The 20,877-nt window shown below is 39.4% G+C and overlaps 1 protein-coding gene and 1 pseudogene across 6 annotated transcripts in view; one reads left to right on the top strand and one right to left on the bottom strand.

Moving 5' to 3' along the window:
• Nucleotides 1-20,877, bottom strand: part of NAPEPLD (N-acyl phosphatidylethanolamine phospholipase D) — a 54,538-nt gene that overhangs the window by 29,392 nt on the left and 4,269 nt on the right. For 4 of the 6 annotated variants that reach the window (XM_037167705.2, XM_053668916.1, XM_037167702.2 and 1 more), the window contains exon 2: nucleotides 693-999. In XM_037167705.2, the coding sequence (XP_037023600.2) occupies nucleotides 693-986 (294 nt within the window). In that variant the 5' untranslated portion in view covers nucleotides 987-999. Of the gene's footprint in view, nucleotides 1-692; nucleotides 1,000-1,581; nucleotides 1,669-7,966; nucleotides 8,123-20,877 lie in introns of those variants that run through there. The other 2 variants (XM_053668914.1, XM_053668915.1) reach the window with 2 other exon arrangements.
• LOC119065614 (ATP synthase subunit f, mitochondrial-like) lies at nucleotides 18,922-19,188 on the top strand (annotated as a pseudogene).

Genomic DNA, 20,877 nt, shown 5'->3' with positions numbered 1-20,877 from the left:
TAAGAAAGGAGAAAAGGTACTACTGCAATTGGAGACCATCCCTCAGCCACTGGAGTAGAATCTCATTCAGCTAATAAACCTTATGGCAAGCTTTAGTAAGTTTTCATCTAAGTAAAAACAACATATTTAAAGGCCAATAACCTATTGCCAATTTTTAAAGGTATGAAAAAGGTTAGCAGTTTTACACAAGGAGGAAAGCCAAGAACTCTTGGGCCATGCCTTAACCCTCATAATTCATTTTCCAAACGCACATCAGATTACTACTTTCTGGAACATGTCATGTACTTTCTTACCTTTGTGACCTTGTTCATGCCACCTAGAAAACCACTGCCAAAATACTTTTTCCTCTCTCTAGGCCCATGTCAAATATCATCCTCTGTGAAGTCATTTCCAACCCCACCAGTGACAATTAATTGCTTTCTTTCTTGCACTTCTAAAGCATTCTGTTGTTCCCACCTCTAGTTGCCACCAGATCAGAGTTGGTTATTCGTATATGTACTCTGCTGCTGAACCAGGAATTTGAGGGCACCTTACTTACTTTATCTCCCCAGAACCTAGCCTTCTCTCTGCCTTATCATATAAAAGGGGTTCAACTAACTTAAGTGTCATAAAACAATTCACAGCAAAATTTTATATACACACACACACCCATAAAGAGTAAATACACAGCACTCGTAAGAGTCAAACTCTACCTCTTTGGAACACGGAATGCTGCTGTGATCTTTTTCCATTATCAGCCATCTGAGAACATTTGGGATAGAGGGACTTTTCCACGTTGGCCAGGGGTTAACAAATCTCCCATCTTTTCCTCTCTTTGATTTAGTTACATCTTCCTCTAGTCTGTAATCCAGTTTGAAACTTTTCCTGGAAAACCTAGAAGAATCACTTCCTCCAGAACTCCTCGTTGAATTTTGGCGTTTTCTTACTGCTTCTTTAGGATATTGGCTGCTTGTCACCAGGGAGTCACTGCTTTCATTTTCATCCATGTCCTTTGGAGAACTAAGAAGAAAGGAGAAAAATACTGAGTTTACACACGACTCCACACCAGGAAGACAAACTATCCAATTAAAAAAAAATGGGCAAAGGACCTACACAGACACTTCTCCAAGGAAGATATACAGAGAGCCCAGAGACATATGAAAGAATGTTCAGCATCACTAGCCATCAGAGAGATGCAAATTAAAACTACACTGAAATACCTCACACTGGTCAGAATGGCCATCAGAAACAAACCAACAAACACGTGCTGGGAAGGTTGTGGAGAAAAGGAAACCCTCGTGCACTGTTGGTGAGAATGCAGGCTGGTGCAGCCACTGTGGAAAGCAGTATGAAATTTCCTCAAAAAACTAAAAAGGGAACTGCCTTTTGATCCAGTGATTCCATTGCTTGGATTGTACCCTAAGAATCCTGAAACACCAATTCAAAAAAACCTATGCACCCCAATGTTCAAAGCAGCGTTATTTACAACAGCCAAGTGCTAGAAACAACCTAAGTGCCCATCAGTAAATGAGTGGATCAAAAACCTGTGGTACATTTACACAATGAAATACTACACGGCAGAAAGAAAAAAGGAGCTCCTACCCTTTGCAACAGCATGGATGGAACTGGAGAGCATTATGCTACGTGAAATGAGCCAGACAGTGAAAAACAAATACCATATGATTTCACCTATAGGCAGAACATAATCAACAAAACAAACATATGAGCAAAAAAGAACTGGAGACATGGAAATAAAGAACAAACTGTCAGTGACCAGAAGGGTGTGGGGAGGGGGATAACAGGGGAAAGGAGGAGAGTATGTACGAAGAACCCCTGGACAAGGACAATGGGGTGGGGACTGTCTCTGGGAGCAGGAGCTGGATGGGGCAGGGGGAGCAATGAGGGGACATACACCTCAAAAACTGGGGACAACTGTAAATGAACAACAATTTAAAATGAATTTAAAATAGGATGAAAGTACTGATTTCAATATAAAGGCATTAAAACATACAGTGCATTTCTTAGCCAACAAAAATAACCTCACACTTATAAAAACACTATGTCTCTATTACCTCAAACTTTCTTCCTGTAAATTACAAGTTCGGAACCCAGTATTACTGCTGGTTAAATAGAAAAGATGTTTACCTATTCCTGCCATACCTTTTTAAAATTCCTTCTCAGATATAATTGAAAACAACGTACTCTACCAGCCAACATTTAAACATGTTGAATGAATGAAATGGAACATTCCATTTCAACGATATATTTTAGAATAAAGCACCTTATAGAATAAATCATACCTGGATTTTAAAAATATTATTAATAACACATAGTAAAGAATGCCTTAGTTCCTTGAGGGTACCTCAGTAATTCAAGTAATTTACCTGTAACCCTACTAGGCCTAGTCAGTTTTCACTCTGAAGATAATCTGTTACACCATACCCTTAAAAAGTGCAATGAGTTTCAATAACGTAATTAAGTGGTGAACAATTAAAATTTGGATTAACTCAGTTTTAGAACTGCCAAGGCAGTTTGGTGTGTGTCCTAGTTATGGGACCTTAGGACACATAACTAATCTCTCTGTGCCCCGATTTCCTCATGTATAAAATGGAGGTAACACATGACCTGCCTGTGAGATTTACTGAGAGGATTTAAAAAGCAAATACAAGTCCTAGCCAGTGTGGCTCAGTTGGTTAGAGTATTGTCCCATACACCAAAATACTGCAGGTTCAATTCCCAGTGAGGGCACATACCTGGCCTCCAGATTTGGTCCACTGTTGTACAAAAGGCAACCAGTCATTGTTTTTCTCCCCCCCCCCTTGCCTTCTCTCTAAAAATCAACAAGCATATCCTCAGGTGAGAATAAATATATATACAGGGTTCAGCAGAAATAAGGCCTTCCTTGAGTGTGTTTGGTAGGGTAATAATATGAATGTAATAATTCACAGTTTTAATTTGAACATTTCACCTAAAATGTCCTATGGTGTGCTTAAGTGTGATAGTGTTATGTTACAAAATTACATGCTTGTGATTTTATAATAAAAGATTTTGTAATTGAAAAAAGAAGTGTTATTTGCGCAGGACCATGTATATGTGTGTGTGTGTGTGTGTGTGACTAATACAAGTAAAATACTTATAAACACGTACATAACAAATCTAACACAAGTGTATGCACATAATCAGAGCTCAACAAATGTTAGCTGTTATTACTGCTACCACCACCACCACTTAATGCAAGGCACTGAAATTCTTGCTTTTCAATTATGTACACAGGACTCCAAACACATAAAAGTGATAATGTACTAAGAATATGCATTCATCTGCTATGAATTTAACTTCTTTCCTATTGTACTAAACAAATACTTGTTTTCTGTCTAGTTTAAATACAATGCATACACTTAATGCATTTTTTAAATCCGAAGAAAATAAGCACAGTAACAGAAAGCCAAATATTACTTTATGACTTTAATAGTGTTTAAATAAAAATATTATCCAGGAGAGAGAGGGAAAGAACACAAACCCCAGGACAAACACATTCACTGAATCAAAATGTTTTTTTCAAACTGTCAGGAGTAAATAGTCTATGGTCTAGAGAATAATCAGTGTTCAGGAAAAAAAAAACACAACTGACAAAAGCACTTACTGTTCCTCAGCCTTCACTGTTTGTGGGAGAGCAGAATAGCTAAGAGAGTCTAACAAGCTTTACATCTTGGGCAAATAACTTAACCTTTCTAGTCCTCAATTTTCTTATGTTAAATACCTACTTGCCTCATAGGGGTTTCAGATGACTACTGGCAAATGATATAATACACATAAAGTGCCTGTCTTTTACCAAATGTTAATTATTTTTTCCCTTTTCCTGCTAACTGGCCATTTGTCTAAATTCTTTAAATTCTATTAAAAAGCAAAGTATCTGAGTGAGTTATGTTAGCACTTCTCATAGAATCGCTCTACCTGGGTTATAATTAAGTACCGGTCCTGGTCTTAAAGAAAAAAGACAGAAATAAAGACCATCCATTAAAACCCCACTTCATTAAATAGATGTAAACACACAAGTTTAGAGTCTAAGTTATTCCCCAAGATAATGTGTAACAGATAAAAGAGCCAACTTTATCAAAGTTGAAAGCTCATCAAAGAGCAAAAGCTAATATCAAAGCTCTATGCTACCTGGTCTACGCGCATCTTTTAAACTACTGCTCCTACCCTAGCCAGGTTGCTCAGTTGGTTGGAGTGTCATACCAATACACCAAAGTTGTGGGTTCCATCCAGTTAGGGCATGTACAAGAAACAATCAATGAATGCATGAATAAGTGGAAGAACAAACCAACGTCCCTCTCTCCCCTTCCCGCTAACTCCCCTTCTCCTCCTCCCTCCCTCTCTTAAATCAATAATTAAAGATTTTAAAACTAAATAAACATTGCCTTGGCTGGTGTGGCTCAATGGATTGAGTGCCGGCCTACAAATCAAAGGGTTGCCAGTTCAGTTGCCAGTCAGGGCAAATCCCTGGCTTGTAGGCCAGGTCCCCAGTAGGGGGCGCAGGAGAGGCAACCACACGTTGGTGTTTCTCCTCCTCTCTTTCTTTTCCTTCCCCTCACACTGAAAAATAATAAATAAATAACCCTGGCTGGGAGCTTGGTTGGTTAGAGCATTGTCTCGATACACCAAGGTTGAGGGTTTGATTCTGGGTCAGGGCACACACAACAATCAGCCAATGAGTACACAAATAAATGGAAAAACAAATTAATGTGTGGGTGTGGGTGTCTCTCTCACACACATACACATGCACACACAAATTAATAAATTTTTTAAATTAAAAAAATAAATAACTGCTGCTCCTAGCAAAGTTTCAAGGTAGGTAATGTAATCCCCAGTTTTTAATTGAAGCACTGAGAGGTAGATACAGACCAGTCAAAGATGATGAGGCAGTGAAAGCAAGAGGTGAAAGAAGAGAATAAATCCAAGAGACAATAAAGAGGATGAACCACTAAGACTCTAGAGTCTCTGGATAGTCCCAAACTTGGGACAATTTTCTGGGCAGGTGGGGGTGAGGTTGGGGTTACAAAAGTGGGAGGGATCAGAAGTGGCAGTGCCACTTACCAAATAAAAGAATTAGGGGAAAGCAAGTGTTTGGACTACAGAATTGAAGGTGGATTCTGACCCCGTGTGGAAGCAAGAACCGAAGCAGAAGGCTGACTGACACCCGGTGGGAATGCACGAGCCTGGGGTCTAGATTGCTCTGGGGGTGAAAAAGGTGATAAAAAGGTAACACAGAGGTTTCCAGGGGCCTGGAGACTAAAAGCAAGAACAAGAAGTGGGTTCGGTGCTCTGTTTTCTCCCTGAACAATAAACTTTTTCAAAGTTGTCTATTCACTGCATCCCCATTTTCTTACCTCCCATCTACTCAAGCTCTCACCCCAAATCATCACTGGGGGAAAGGTCTTTATCAAAACAGACATCTTCTCTTAACATACAGCCTCACCCAACACACGGAATCCAGTCTTCTGGAGTAATATTTTTAAAGGCAAATTTGATAGAAAACATACAAAAAGAATGCCCTCCAGAGGATTCCTTTTGGTCCCACAATGAGGGTAACGGTCAGGAAGACGGTGTCCAGCCCTGCCCACACTCGCCTTCTCTGCTCCAAACAGTACCTTCTGTCTTTTTCCTCAAGGCCACCTACTGCCATGACAGAGCCCTTGTACATGGTTTTTTAAATACCCTTGAGATGGGAGAAGGAAATGGATGGGCAGGGACATTCATAGGATTATGAATTAATATGCAAGTTGTTCAAGTAACACAAAATGCTGGCTCTAAAACACATCACTTACATTATGCACCCTTAAGAATGAAATGTTGGGAAGGAACAGAAGTACATAAAAACCTGACAATCTGGACTTGTTCATTTGGAGGAAAATTACTGGAAGACCACTCAGTGAGTGTGCTCCTGCAATAAAGTAAGCCTTGGCCCACAGGTATATGGATCTTCTCAAGAGCCTGCCTGAGGGCTGCTGGGTCACAGGATACCAGCATTCTAGTCACTCTGTAGTGGATACAGCCTCAGTCTCACAGGGGCCATCCTTAAACATCAAAGAGAAAATGGTAAGAAAACTAGAAATGAGTGTGGATGAAAAAGGGCCACATACTAAACCAGACAAGCTCACGGGAGGTCTGCCTGGTGGGCCTTCTAAACTCAGAGACCGAAAGTAACCACATAGGACGGCCTGAAATTAAAATTTCCTAACTAAAAGTGAGTCATGGCAGGTAATCACAGCCTAGGCATGCAGCTTCCTAGACAAAGGTCAATCTTCATCTTAACTGAGCCTGCCTGTTTGGATCTAAATAGTATGCCTTGGAATGTCAAAAATCCCCTTCTCCCAGACCCCTCAGGGTCCACCCACCGCACCAGAGGAAGGGACCATGGAACCCCTCACTGTTGTCTTGTTCAGCCACAGACCATCTCTATGCACTGTGTCAATTATTAACTAACCTGTACCTGCCAACGTAAAAGTACTACTTGTCTCTCCGTTTTATCTTTAGTCAAGCTCAGAGATCTCCCCACTTTGCTTTCCGCCACCTCTCTAATTTACCACCAATAAATTTCATGTAACACCCCCTTAACATTTCCTCCTTTGATTCTAATGTGGAAAATAAGCTGCAAATTCCCATTCTTTGAGGCACTTTCTCATTCTGTTGAGCTTTTGCTTCCTGGCAATTGCCATCACTTTGGCTCAAATAAACCTAAAAATTCTCTACAGGTTTGGACATTTCTTACATCCACATAAGGAAAAGTAGATGCTATTAACTAGCTTTCAGCCTTGCAAATTCAAACAAACCCTTAACATGTCTAGACTGCAGTTTTATTAATTAAATGTAGCAAATTTCTCATTACGTTTGTTACAGACCTGTCTCCAAAATTAACAAGGTAAGTGAAAATTCTGCCTTGCTTTTAGGCAAACAGTAAGCAAAAGATGAGCATACTCATAAGTATTACAAATTGTAAACAACCTGTTTTTCAAAAGGGAGTTCCAAACTTGATAAAGATCTTTACATTATACTTATTTTCATCCAGCTTAAGAAAACATGAATTATAAGGCAGACTATTATTTTATGTGCCACTAAGAAAATAAAAATGTTATCAATTTAATTGTTATACATTATGACATATCCTGATAGCAGTGGTGTTCATATGTGTCTGTCTTCAAATTTGTGAAAAACACTATTTTATATATAAAAACATATATTTTGGCACAGGAGTACAAACATTAGACAATTAAACATAATCAGAACAATAATTTGCTAGCCCTCCTCTTCTCTGTGAACAACAGCTACATTTGTAAACAACAGCTAGGTTTGGACCTAAAAAGCTAGAATGCAGGAGGAAATTGAAGGCAACAAAGCCCTATGACAATTGAAATATAAAATATAAATGTTTCATTTTAAAGAACAATTTGTTACAAAAAAGGACAACATGAATTCCTTCTAGTAATTATCAACTACATTCTCTACATTTCTTTGAAGATTAACTGCTTACTTAATAACAAAATGAACTAACCCCGTATTTCTAAACATATCTCTGTGACATTTGGTAAACACAAGTCTGCCAAGTACAAATATTTTTACTTCAATAACTGTACACACGGGTAAAATGCCTTCAAAAACCAAGAATTCCCTATTTCAAAAACAACTGTCTCATCCCTCCTTTCTCTGACAGTTAAGATTTGTCAGCTGCCTGGAACTGAATGCACTGCTTTATCATTTACAAAAATTAAGAAAAAATACAATACCACCATGTATGTTTGGGACTGCCACATAACATAAATCATGACACTGCAAACCATCATTCCTAGAGTTGTCATTTAATAAACACTAGTTGAGTGACATCCATTACATACCAACAAAGATACATTAAAGCTGGAAAATATTCAGAACTGTTTTTTCAGATATTGAAAATAACGCTAAATTCACAATTTTATATTAGCTCTCCTACCTCTAGTGAAGAAAGGGATCCTTTTAATGCTAGCTTACATAGGTAATGAAACTTTCAATTGATTGAAGGATCTGCAAATGCTTTATGGTAGGTTAAGTTAAACTGTCCCCATTCTTCACATGCAATACACTGTTCCCTTGCTCCACAGGCACTTAGGAGACGGGTGGGAGAGTAGGTATGTCCAAGCTGGAAAGAAAACGAAAGTAACAATGTTCTGTGGGAGGTATGTATGCAAATACATCAAGGAAGAAAGGGTTGCACTGTTTGTTATCAGTGTGTTTCATTTTTAATTTACTTTACTGACTTAACAATCAGTTTTACTAAAAAGCTAAAGGAAAGCAAAAGAGCTTAATATATAGTACCTACGTACACATTAAAAAGAAGTTTTGACAATTTTTAGTAACAACTGAGTCTAAAATGTTAGAATATACATATATGCATATATACTTTTAGAAGTGTATGTATATAACATAAATCTATGTATCTCGCCAAACAATTTATCTTCACAAAAGTGAAAAGAACATTAGTTGGGAGTCAAAAACAAGATGTCAATTTTATCATTAACCAGATGTCAATTCTTTTGGGGAGAATAACAACCTTTTTGAACAGGCTTACTCATCTGTTAAATAAAGACTCCTAAATATCTCTGTGAAGGACTCTAATGTGAGCAATGAGATCACAGGTTAATGTTTCAAAGCACTATACAAATGTAAACTGTTATTATATTATTTATGGTCAGTAACAGAATAAATAATAACTAGAATCTTTAGATACAAGCGAGTTGTTTTCAGGTCAAAGATAACATTCTAGAATTCATAAAGATTTCAAAACTCAGACTGCTGAAATTCTTCTTGCCGTACAAATTTTATGTAGGCCCTGTCCAGATAGTTCAGCCCGTTGGAGCACTTAGAGCGAGGGTGTCAAACTCCTTTTCACCGGGGGCCACATCAGCCTCGCAGTTGCCTTCAAACAGCTCAATGTCATTTTAGGGCTGTATAAATGTAACTACTGCTTAACCAAGGGCAAGGAGCTCGGTGCTGCTGCTGGGTAGAAACAAGGCACTGGGCTGGATAAAACAGGTGGGGGGCTGGATTCAGCCCGTGGGCCTTGTGTTTGCCACCTGTGATTTAGAGCACTGTCCTGATAAGTGAAGGTTTTGGGGCTGAATCCTCGGTCAGGGTACATCCAAGACCAATGAATGCATAAAAATGTAGAACAACAAATCAGCATCTATCTTTCTCACTGTCTCTCTGTCTCTCTCTCATCCTCTCTCTTTATAAAATCAATTTTAAAACTTTATGTTAAAAAAGTACTTTGGTTCCTCAAAAACATTAAACTACCATATGACCCAGCAATTATACTTCTGCTTACTTATCAAAGAAATCCAAACACTAATTCAAAAAGACATACGCACCCTTATGTTCACTGTAGCATCATTTATGACAGCCAAGATATGACAGAAACCTAAGTGCCTATTCACTGGGATAAAGAAGATCCATATATACAATACAGTACTACTCAGCCACACAAAAGAATGAAATCTTGCCATTTGTGACAACATGGATGGACCCAGAGGGTACCGTGTTAAGTGAGATTACACAGAAAAAGACAAATACTATATGATTTCACTCATATGTGGAATCCAAAAACAGAATAATCAAACAAAACAGAAGCAAACTCATAGATAAAGAGAACAAACTGATGGTTAACAGATGGGAGGGGGTTAGGGGTGCATGAAAAAGGAAAAGGGATTAAGAAGTACAAGTTGCCCGTTATAAACACAGTCATGGAGATGTGAAGTACAGCACAGGGAATACAGTCAGTACTAGTCTAATAACTCTATACAGTGTCAGATGGGTACAAGATTTATTGGGGTGACCACCATGAAAAGTATGTATGTAATCACTATGTTGTACAACTGAAACTAATGTAATATTGTATGTTAGCTGTAAGTGAAAAATAAAGTTATTGTTAAAGAAGGTTCATAAAAAGTCTAAGTTTCCTTACCCTTTATAAAAATCACAGTATAAAGAGCCAAGAGGCCATTGGAATAGGTGGATGCTACACTAACCTCCTTCCAGGACCACAACTAGAATTACGACTAAATTATAGAAAAATCATTCTGAATAACCAACTGAAGGTCCCCTGTTCAATTCCTGGTCAGGGTGGATGCCTGGGTTGCAGGTTCCATCTTGGCTGAGGAGTGTGCAACAGGCAACCAACCGATGTTTCTCTCTCACATCAATATTTCTCTCCCTCTCTTTCTCCCTCCGTCCCCCTCTCCAAAAGTAAATAAATAAAATGTTTAAAAAAAAAAAGTTTATTATCACCAAACCAGTATTACAAGAAATGCTAAAGGGGGAAGATGGGGAGGAGGAAAGAGGAGGAGAAAAAAATTAAAAAAAAAACAGAGGAACATAGTTTTAAAATGGCAATGAATATGCACCTATCACTAATCACTTTATATGTAAATGGCTTAAATGCTCCAATCAAAAGACAGAGAGTAGCTGAATGGATAAGAAAACAAGACCCATATATATGCTGCCTTCAAGAGACCCACCTCAGAACAAAAGATACACACAAGATATTTCATGCAAATGGAAAGGAATATTAAGCTGGGGCAGCAATACTTACTTGTGATGAAAAGACTTTAAAAGCAAGGCTAGCTCTGACTGATGTAGCTCAAGGGATTGGGCATTGTCACACATAGCAAAAGGTCAAGGGTCGATTCCTAATCAGAGCACATGGCTGGGTTGTGGGCCAGTCCCCAACTTGGGGTGTGTCAGAAGCAACTAATGGATATTTCTCTCACATATCAATGTTTCTTTTCCTTTATTTCTCCCTCCCTTCATCTCACTCTAAACACTTTTTTAAAAAATTACCAAGGCTATTAAGATTAAGCTAAGAGACTTCCGCCAAGATGGAGGCATAGGTGGAGACGCCCACACAACCAAGTTTAGAGACAACAAAATATTAGCAACAGAAAACACAGCCAGAACACAGAAAACTGAGCTTTTCAGAAGTCTGATAACAATGAATTCTTCAGCCTGACTGGTAAGAGGGGTGAAGCCAGCAGCTGGCGGAGCGGGGTTGCACAGGAAAACTCTGTCAGAAGGACTCAGGTGCGCGGATCCCAGGTGTGGGGTTGAAAAGGGCGGACCCAGTGAGGGAGCAGGGCAGCAGGTTGACTGTGGTCCCGCATTCATGCGCAGATAGACCAGTGAGGGAGTGGGCAGTGAGACAGGACTGAGCAGGCCCCAGCTGCGAGAGGCAGCAGAGAGGGCCGCCATTTCCCTGTTCTGACCCCGCCCCCACATACAGCATCACAACCCAGTGACCCTACCCTGGTGGCACCGCCCCACCCCTAAGGCTCCGCTCCTCATACCTAATAGGCACCAACAGACCAAAAATGGCTCAAGAAGATCTCAAAGCCCCAGAGCCCATAACTCTAAGCAAAGAAGAAATAGCAAAACTTTCAGATGCACAGTTCAAAACACTAGTGATCAGGATGCTCACAGAACTAGTTGATTTTAGTCACAAATTAGAGGAACATATGAAGGCTAAACTAATTGAAATGAAGGGAAATGCACAAGAAATCAATAGTGATGAAAAGGAAACTGGGACTCAAATCGAGGGAGTGAACCAGAAGGAAGGAAAAAATGACCAAACAGAAAAATATGAAGAAACAAGAATTCAAAAAAATGAGGAGACTTAGGAACCTCCAGGACATCTTTAAATGCTCCAACATCCAAATTATAGGGGTACCAGAAGGGGGAAAGGAACAGCCACCAGTGGAAAACTTATTTGAACAAATAATAAAGGAGAATTTCCCCAATCTGGCAAAGGAAATAGACTTCCAGGAAATCCAGGAAGCTCAGAGAGTCCCAAAGAAGTTGGACCCAAGAAGAAACACACCAAGGAACATCATCATTACATTAGCCAAGATTCAAATGAAGGAGAGAATCCTAGAAGCAGCAAGAGATAAGGGGACAGTCACCTACAAAGGAGTTCCCATCAGACTGTCAGCGGATTTCTCAAAAGAGACCTTACAGGCAAGAAGGGGCTGGAAAGAGGTATTCCAAGTCATTAGATCCAAAGACCTACATCCAAGATTACTCTATCCAGCAAAGCTTTCATTTAGAATGGAAGGGGAGATAAAGTGCTTCTCAGATAAGATCAAATTCAAGGAGTTCATCATCACCAAGCCATTATTATATGAAATGTTAAAGGGACTTATCTAAGAAAAAGAAGATAAAAAAGATGAACAGTGAAAGGACAGCAAACTCACAGTTATTAAGAACCACATCTAAAACAAAAGCAAACTAAAAAAACAGCTAGATCAGGAGCAGAAACATAGAAATGAAGATGTCATGGAGGGTTAACAACAGGGGAGTGGGAGGAGGAGAAGGGGGGAAAAGGTACAGAAAATAAGTAGCATAGACGGTAGGTAGAAAATAGATAGGTGGAGGGCAAGAATAGTATGGGAAATATAGAATCTAAAGAACTTGAGACACATGGGCATAAACTAAAGGGGGTAATGGTGGGGGAGGGGGTGTGCAGGGTGGAGGGGAATGAAGGTGGAAATAGAACAACTGTAATGGCATAATCAATAAAATATATTAAAAAACAGCTATGGTATATTTGCACGACAGAATACTACTCGGCCACAAAAAAGTAGATAATGTTAGCCATTGTGACAGCATGGATGGACCTGGAGATATTATGCTAAGTGAAATAAACCCATCAGAGAATGACATAGATGATCAGAGAATCCATATATGATCTCAGTTACATATGGATTATAATGAACAAACTGAACTAACAAAATAGAGACAGACTCATAAATGGAGCTGGGGGGAGGGGGAAGGGATTGAGCAAAAAAGGAAAAAAAAGAGGGACAACAGTGTTGTGACTGCAGGGGGAGGGTAGAGGTGGAAGAGGGTATGGGTGTTACAGAACAGCAGGTCCAAGGTGGGGGGGGGCAATATTTGGCCCACCCAGGGATGCCAAAAATTGTTACAGAAAACAGGTATATTAATACCTGCTGGGCTCATCTGTCCACTGCCAGAGGAAAGACATCTCTCAATGCCAGTGAAAAGGAAAGGAAAGGTTTATTTAAAGCTATACAGACTTAAAGTAGTGACCCAATGTCCCCATTAATATATCAAAGTCCTTTAGGATAACTACAGATGCCCACAGCGCTTCCTTTCCCCCTGCCCTAATTCGGGGTACTGTATCTCAGGAAAAGAAGCTCACGTCTGTGTTTCAGGCCACTGGCACCGTCAGCTATGTCGCCGTGCAGGCAGGATCTCTAATTACTCCAAAGCCATGTGGTACCTTCTTATGGTCTACTGGCAAAGAGTTCTTTCACCCTTCTTCCAGGCAAACTGTCTCTTGCTTCCCAGGCCACACGACCAAAGGGAGCACCCCAAAGTTGCATGGGCCTCTTCTACCAGACCTGCAGGGGTCAGCACTCTGACCAAAACTGCATGGTAGTCCTCTCCACCAGAGCTGCGGAGGGTAGGGTCTGCACTCTGCCAAAACCATGTGGCTCTCTCCTTCCAATGGCTGTCGTGTCTGCATTTGAATTCCCGCACCAGTCCTCCTTTGCAGCCCCATTTCCAACTCCTCCCACAGTCGGCTACACTTGCCAGCACTCCCATATCCTCCCAGCTTTACTGGGCTGCCATAGTGAGTCTGGGCAGGTGTGGCCCCATGGTGTGGAGCCTATCAACTTTAAGCTCTCACATGGGCACAGTAACTCAGGGGGGACCAGCCCCCAGTTACATCCTGGGTAGAAGTCACTTCCTTCTCCCTGGCTCAAAGCATGGCCATAGCTATTAACATAGCTATGAAACCAGTTAAAGGTTATAGGTATGTTAAATGACCATTCCAGAGGTTAGCTGCGAAATCGTTGCTATGCAAAACAGCTCTCAATGGCCCTGCTCCATTTATCCCTTCCACCAACTGACACCTGGGGGGGGGGTGGTAAGGACACCTTAATATTTCCTGGACACCTTGAGTTCTGGACCCCATTCCAAATCCCTTTTGGGCCCCCCCCCTTCTTGGCTGCACCCTGTATCATGGGGGCACAAGGAAAAAATCACAGTATACTATTTTGTTTAAAAAAACTTTAAATTTGACTTAGAAAGTGCTCATCTGATTACTGACAAATTACTTGACAAATTATAAAGTTAATCTGTATATTGGGAACCACAAAATGGAGGCTGCCCCAGTGGCCTGGCCCACATCACAAATCTAAACCTAAGTCAGCCTCTTCTTACGGGAAACACTTGTCAAGGAAACCTAACACGCACCGATCACAATCCTCCAGCTCAGCTTATCTTGCTTACCTTAACCTAGAAAACACGATTTGTCAGCCCTATAAGGAATGCCTCGACCTCCTAGCCAATCATGTCCTGTCCAACCATGTCCACGCTGCCTCTTCTGACTCTATGAAGCTCGCCCTTGCCCAAACACCCAAGGGACAGGTGCCCCACTGCTTGCAGGCCTCTGCACTCCCACAATGCATGGACCGTTTTCCCTTGAATAAAGCACATCAAACATTTGACACAAATAATTCACCTAGAAATGCTAACTTACCAAAGCGCCATAAGACTCAGAGTAGAGAGTTTTGAGAAGAATGGATTCAAAACATAACCAGACTCTTCAGGATACAAATTAGAGAATATGTTTTCTTTTCAAAAAGCAGTCAAGGACAACAAACATTCTTGAATGCAAAGGCTTGGAAAATTATGTGCTGTTAGACAGAATTCAGTATATTTAACTAAGTCATTTCACAAGCTTTTCACAGATTTTAAGTTACCAAAATACATAAACACTGTAGGTGAGTCCTGTACAATAAGAGTTTTTCCTATGTGTAAATACAAAAGCACAGATTTGATTAGAGTTAGAAACAATAAGGAAAATACCCAGCTTAAGACCAAAGCCCATTTAAAAATATCATCTACAGTGCTGCAACTAGATCATTAGGATAAGCAAATGACATGTTACGGCAAATTGAGAAAACATACATAAAATAATGTATTTATCAAAATGACATAGTTACCACCTCCTTACTATCTTAAAAATAATACCCAACAAGTGCAGATTAATTTCTGGGTTAATCAATACACAATTGTTTAGTTGAAAAGGCTGAGGAGAATGAGGAGGAAATACAATTAAATTGATGACTATGAAACTTAAAAATGTATCTTTTTCTTGCTCAATCTCTCCACCTCCTCACACAGATTCTCCCAAAAGCTGTCAGCCAGGGCTCTAAAAAAAAAAAAAAAAAAAAAAAAGACAGAAAAAAGCTCAACAAAAAAAATATATCCTAAATATGTCAAATGATCTTAAATGTTCATACTATTCCTTAAGCCAAGAGTTAAAAATATACTTTCAAAATGTGCTTCTCCCTCTCTCCAGTCTCTGAATCAATTATGGTGGTAGGGCAGGGAGCTTCTTCTTTTTAAATGATAAACCATGAAGAAAAGGAATCAAGAAACATGCATTTTCATAGCTCCTGAAAAGACAGGAAAGGCAATTAGGGAAGAAGTATACTCTTTTACTGCTGACTTCAATTCTAGTTCCAACATTATGTACTCTGCAACCTTTAAAAAATCATTTATTGTCACTGAGACTTTCTTCACCTGTAAAATGAGAGGACTGGACTGTTCCTCTAGAGTTCCCTTTCACCTTCAAAATTCTAACAATCTTTGGCTGCACCAAAAAGTCAGTTTACTCCACCAAAGAGTAAGCTTTTATTATCACCTAATAGGACTTTCTTATTACCTAATAATAGAAAAGCAAGAATGTCAGAGAGGTTACTTGACTGTGATTCACTTTTAAATGAATGTGGCAAAAGGATCATTGTTCTGTTCTGGATGTCAGCCTTGCCAGTGCTTTGTGAGAAAAAAGGTAAATAATAAAAAAACAAGCTAACAATGGGTGGTTTTACAAGGAAGCAAAACTCAAGGCACTACTGGGATCTGACCCTTCTGAGCTCATCTCCTGAGAGTGTAACAGCCGGTTTAGAGTGAAGGCCTTGAGACATTCTCAAATGTCAACTAACAGAATCTTGCAGTTTGAAGGAACTTTCAGATCCCTGAGTTCAATTCGATATATTTTAAGAACACCAGGAAGTCAACTAATATTTGACAAGGGAGCCAAGTATACTCAACAAGAAAAAGAGAACCTTTTCAATAAATGGTGCTGGGATCATTGGATCTTTACTTTTAAAGGAATGAAACTGGACCCATTTCTTATACCACTCATAAAAATTAACTCAAAATGTAGTAAAGACTTATGTAAGACTGGAAACCATTACACTCCTAAAAGAAAACAGGAGTAAAGTTCCTTGACATGGGTCTTGGTGATCATTTTTTTCACATGACACCTAAATCACAAGCAACAAAATAAAAAAATAAGACACATGGCACTACCTCAAACTAAAAAGCTTTTTGGCAGCAAAAGAAATCACCAAAAAAGTGACAAGATGACCTATGGAATGACAAAAAAATATTTGCAAACCATATATCTATTAAGGGGTAAACATCCAAAATATATAAAGAACTCATATAACTCAAGAGCAAAAAACAAATAACCCATTAAAAATGGGCAAAGTACCTGATCAGACACTTCTCCAAAGAAGATATACCAAAGGCTAATAGAAAGGTGCTCAACATCCCTAGTCATTAGGGAAATGCAAATTAAAATCACAATGAGATATCACCTCACACCTGTCAGAATGGCCATCAACAAAAAGACAAGAAATAACTAATGCTGGTGTAGATGTGGAGGAAAGGGAAGCCTTGTATGGAAATGTGAATTGGTGCAGTCACTATGGAAAACAGTATGGAGGATCCTCAAAAAATTAAAAATAGAACTATCATATGTTCCTGCAATTTTACTTTTGGGAATATATCCAAAGAAAACGAAAACACTAAGTTAAAAAGATATTGGCAGCCCTGTGTTCAGGTCAGCATTATTTACAATAGTCAAGGCATGGACACAATCCAAGTGTCCATCAGTGGATGAATGGATAAAGAAGTGATGGCACATACACATAATGGAATATTTGTTCGGCCATAAGAAATGGAGAAATCCTACCATCTGCGACAACATGAATGGACCTGAGGCATTATGCTAAGTGAAATAAGTCAGACAGAAAGCCAAATACTGGATGATCTCACTTACATGTGGAACCTTTTTTAAAAACCTAAACTCACAGAAAAAGAGATCAGACTTGTGGTTACCAGAGGCAAAGGGTGGGGGAGGGAAATTGGGGGAAGTTAATAAAAGGTACACAATTTCAATTATAAGATAAATAAGTAATAGGGATATAATGTGCAACATGATGACTGCTGCATGATACACAGGAAATTTGTAAAAAGAATAAATCTGAAGAGTTCTAATCATAAGGAGAAATTCTTTTTCCTTTTTTATTTTTACTGTATCTATAGCCTACAGTTGGGCAAAATAATCTAACGCAAAGCCTGTTTCATAATAAAGTGTTGAATATCTTATGAATATCTTATATAAATTATTGAATACTGAACTGAAAGTGAAAAACAGAAGGGTTGGTTGAGTACTCACCATTAATGTACACAGCTGATGTACACACTGGACCTGAAGAATGTTTGAAGCATTGAACTAAAACAAACACAAAAAATGTGGACAACACAGTACGCTGTAGTCTCGTTGGTTTAACCTCATGACTGGGTGGCTGACTGGGAGCTATGCTGCTGCCACTTCCCGGCATCACAAAAGAGCGTGCTGCTAGTCTGGGAAAGGATCAAAATTCAAAATTCAAAGTACAGTTTCTACTGAATGTGTACTGCTTTTTCACTATCGTAAAGTGAAAAAAACCGTAAGTTGAGCCAATATAAATCAGGGACTGTGTACCTGTGGAGCTTTCTAAACTATACCCGAGGATACTGAATCAAAATGTCAGGTGGGAGCAACCCAGGTACTTTTTAAAAGCTCTATGGGTGATTCTGGTGACTAGGCAAGGTTGAGAACTACCTCTTTGACTCAGTCATTGGTACAAAAGCAGGACAGGCATTTAGGAAGGACCAAAAGAACTTTCTGGTACCCCTAAATTTATGCTGGCCTAACAGTTGCCAATCATAACACCTCTTCCTCCCTGTCCCAGACTCCAAGTGACAGAGGCAGCACAACCCCAGAAAGGCTACACAGGTCTGGGACCAGGAAGACAATGTGGCTAAGGACAAAGTCTGATAGGTCACACACTTGTACACAGTCCAGCTGAGTCACAAATTCAACTCTGTGTGCTCAGAAAACCAAACCAAAAAAAGAGGAAACATAGTCAGTGATTATTCACATTTCTGTAATAATCTGCAGCAGCCTGTACATGATGAGTACTCAATAAATATTTATTGGATGAATGAATGACAAACAGGAACTTAAACTCCTAAATAATTTTTATTGGACTAGAACTGTTTTTGAAAAGCTCTGTTGGGAATCGAATTAGAGCAGAATCAAAAGTAACCAAAGGGCAAGCTTACTGGGAGTCTTCTTAAAGGGACAGTGAGTTGATTCTACTGCCCAGTCATCTTGAGCCATGAGAGTGAGGACTACTTCCCAGGGGACCAGAAGGACTTCAGGAGTCACCACACCAAGTGTGGACATCCCAATACTAATCCTAACGGATACAAGGAGCATATCTGGAAAGGTTACGAAGTTATACTTCATAATAACATAATATTCCCAAATATAATAATCCCAAAATACAGTCTTCCTAAACCAAACAGGGACACCCTAAGAAGTATACATGATTACTATACTTTAGACATTTATATACATTCATTATCTCATTTAACCCTCACAACATTCCCAGGTGATGTTATCCTCATATTGCAGGTGATATAACAGAGGTTCATAGAGTTAATAATTTGCATAAAGTCTAAAAGCTAATAACATCAGACTCCAAGATGGTGTCGATCGTACCACTGAAGGAGAAGAGACCCGTGGATGTCAAACTAGGGGGCTGCCAAGCTAGATGCTGATGCAGGACTCCACCCCTAAAGGCACTGCTGGAGCTTTTCAAAGAGGTTATCACCCATACTGAAACCAGTATGTCAATGTGAAGAAAGGGAGTATTGCTGGGGCTTCTATGGTGCTGGCGGCTGATGTGCTTCTTTAACTACTGCCGTTCTTACAAGGAACTCAAACATGAGTGGCGACACAAGTACCACTGAAGAGGACCAACCCAGTGTGGACTCCATTTGCCTGACCATTATCTTTGCACAGCACCTCTGAATCCTTTCCATTGCAATTAATACCTAATAAAAGATGACTGGTACTGGGGATGGGTGGTGGGGGGTGGGGGAAGGTAATTAACAGTTGGACTTGGAGACCTAACCAAAGTTGGATCGAACTCCAAAGCCCATGCTTTTTCCACTAATCATGTTGAATTTGCAAGCAAAACTCAATAAATTCATTTTGAACAGATATCTGTGTTCTAAAACTAGTTGCATATAGCCAACACCTTTGATCTCAAGGACAAGACTACCCTTTTTCACTTTCAACAGGGTCTTTTGTTTTCCTTTTCAAAGTAAAAAGCACTTAGTAAACAATAAATACTAGTTTCCTTATAAATATAACTGCACTTATAACTTTCCAAGAAGATTTTAAATGGTGTATCTATTCTATTTAAATGTAAATTGTTCTCAGTTATATAGAAAGGAAACAACAACAAATAAAAATTACTTCTATATTTCGATCAGATAAATAGAAAAAATACATGGGGCCTTGAAGATGTTTTCCTTTCCTTGAGAAGATGTCTAAGTACACCTGTCATTTTATCCTTCCAAATGGGAAGAATTACTAAATCAAGTCCCATGAAGAAACACCCTCTGGTAGGGGGAACCTACACACCTAGTGTGCCCAGGGCTTTCCCAGTTTTAGCACTGAAAGTCCTGCACCCTGGGAGCCCCTTCAGTCCCAGGAAAACCTGGAGAATTTACCACTCTCCAGCCTCAGGGTATAGCATATACATGCATAGTTATGTCTTCAATAAAATGCATTAAAATGTAGACAGCATATAGTACTAAATTGGAGGTAAGCATATTATAAAATAGGATTTTAAAATATGTGAGCAGCTAGCAAAAAGAAATTACAAAGCTCTGTATGATTATACTTCACCAAGAGAACGTTGCTGAGAACATCAACAGTTTGTCAGATCTGTCACTGAAACGATATTCAGATGTGCAGCCAGTTTTTAAAAAATGGGCTCTGAACAGCACACACACTTTACACATACTGGACGTTTCGTCTACATATAAAATTGAGAAACTATATAAGGAAAGAATGAGAAAGGAATCAAATTTCATCCAAGATTTTAAAGTATCTCATCTCTGTGACATGGTGGAAAACTCTAATTCTGATGTTTCAGTTTTGTAGTATCACAACAGGTTAAAAACTCTTGTAAGAGTAGAAACTGGAAATCTCTAAGTTTAGAGCTTGGACTAGGCACACACTCTCAAAGGTCCTTTCCAACTTGAACATTCCATGACTCTGTCTGACTCTTTTACAGATGCAGGTAAGTAAGGTCAGATTTACGCCATCCCAAGGGTCCAGCTCTGGCTGGTGATGGAGGCTGGGCTGCTTATTAGCCATGCTTTCATTCTCAGTATTCTTAGAAACACTTAGACCAAAGCAGTATATGGTAGCATGGAAAGATAAATAACACATTTCACCTCCTGTGGGGTATTTTACTTAATTTAGATCATAAACAGATAAACTGGCCTCAAGTTAAAGAAAGGGCTTTGGGACCACAAATTCTTTAGGCTGTCATTAGTTCCTTCAACCATAAAATTGCACAATATTCTGAATATATATAGTATTTGTTTTCATGAACTCTGAAAGGCAAAGAAATGATCACAGTA

The sequence above is a fragment of the Artibeus jamaicensis genome, unplaced genomic scaffold, assembly GCF_021234435.1.
Source record: "Artibeus jamaicensis isolate MK-2021 breed Jamaican fruit bat unplaced genomic scaffold, CSHL_Jam_final contig_518, whole genome shotgun sequence".
NCBI classification, from domain to species: Eukaryota; Metazoa; Chordata; class Mammalia; order Chiroptera; family Phyllostomidae; genus Artibeus; species Artibeus jamaicensis.
The sequence above is the reverse complement of the archived record's forward strand: the minus strand, read 5'-3'. Positions and strand labels throughout refer to the sequence as shown.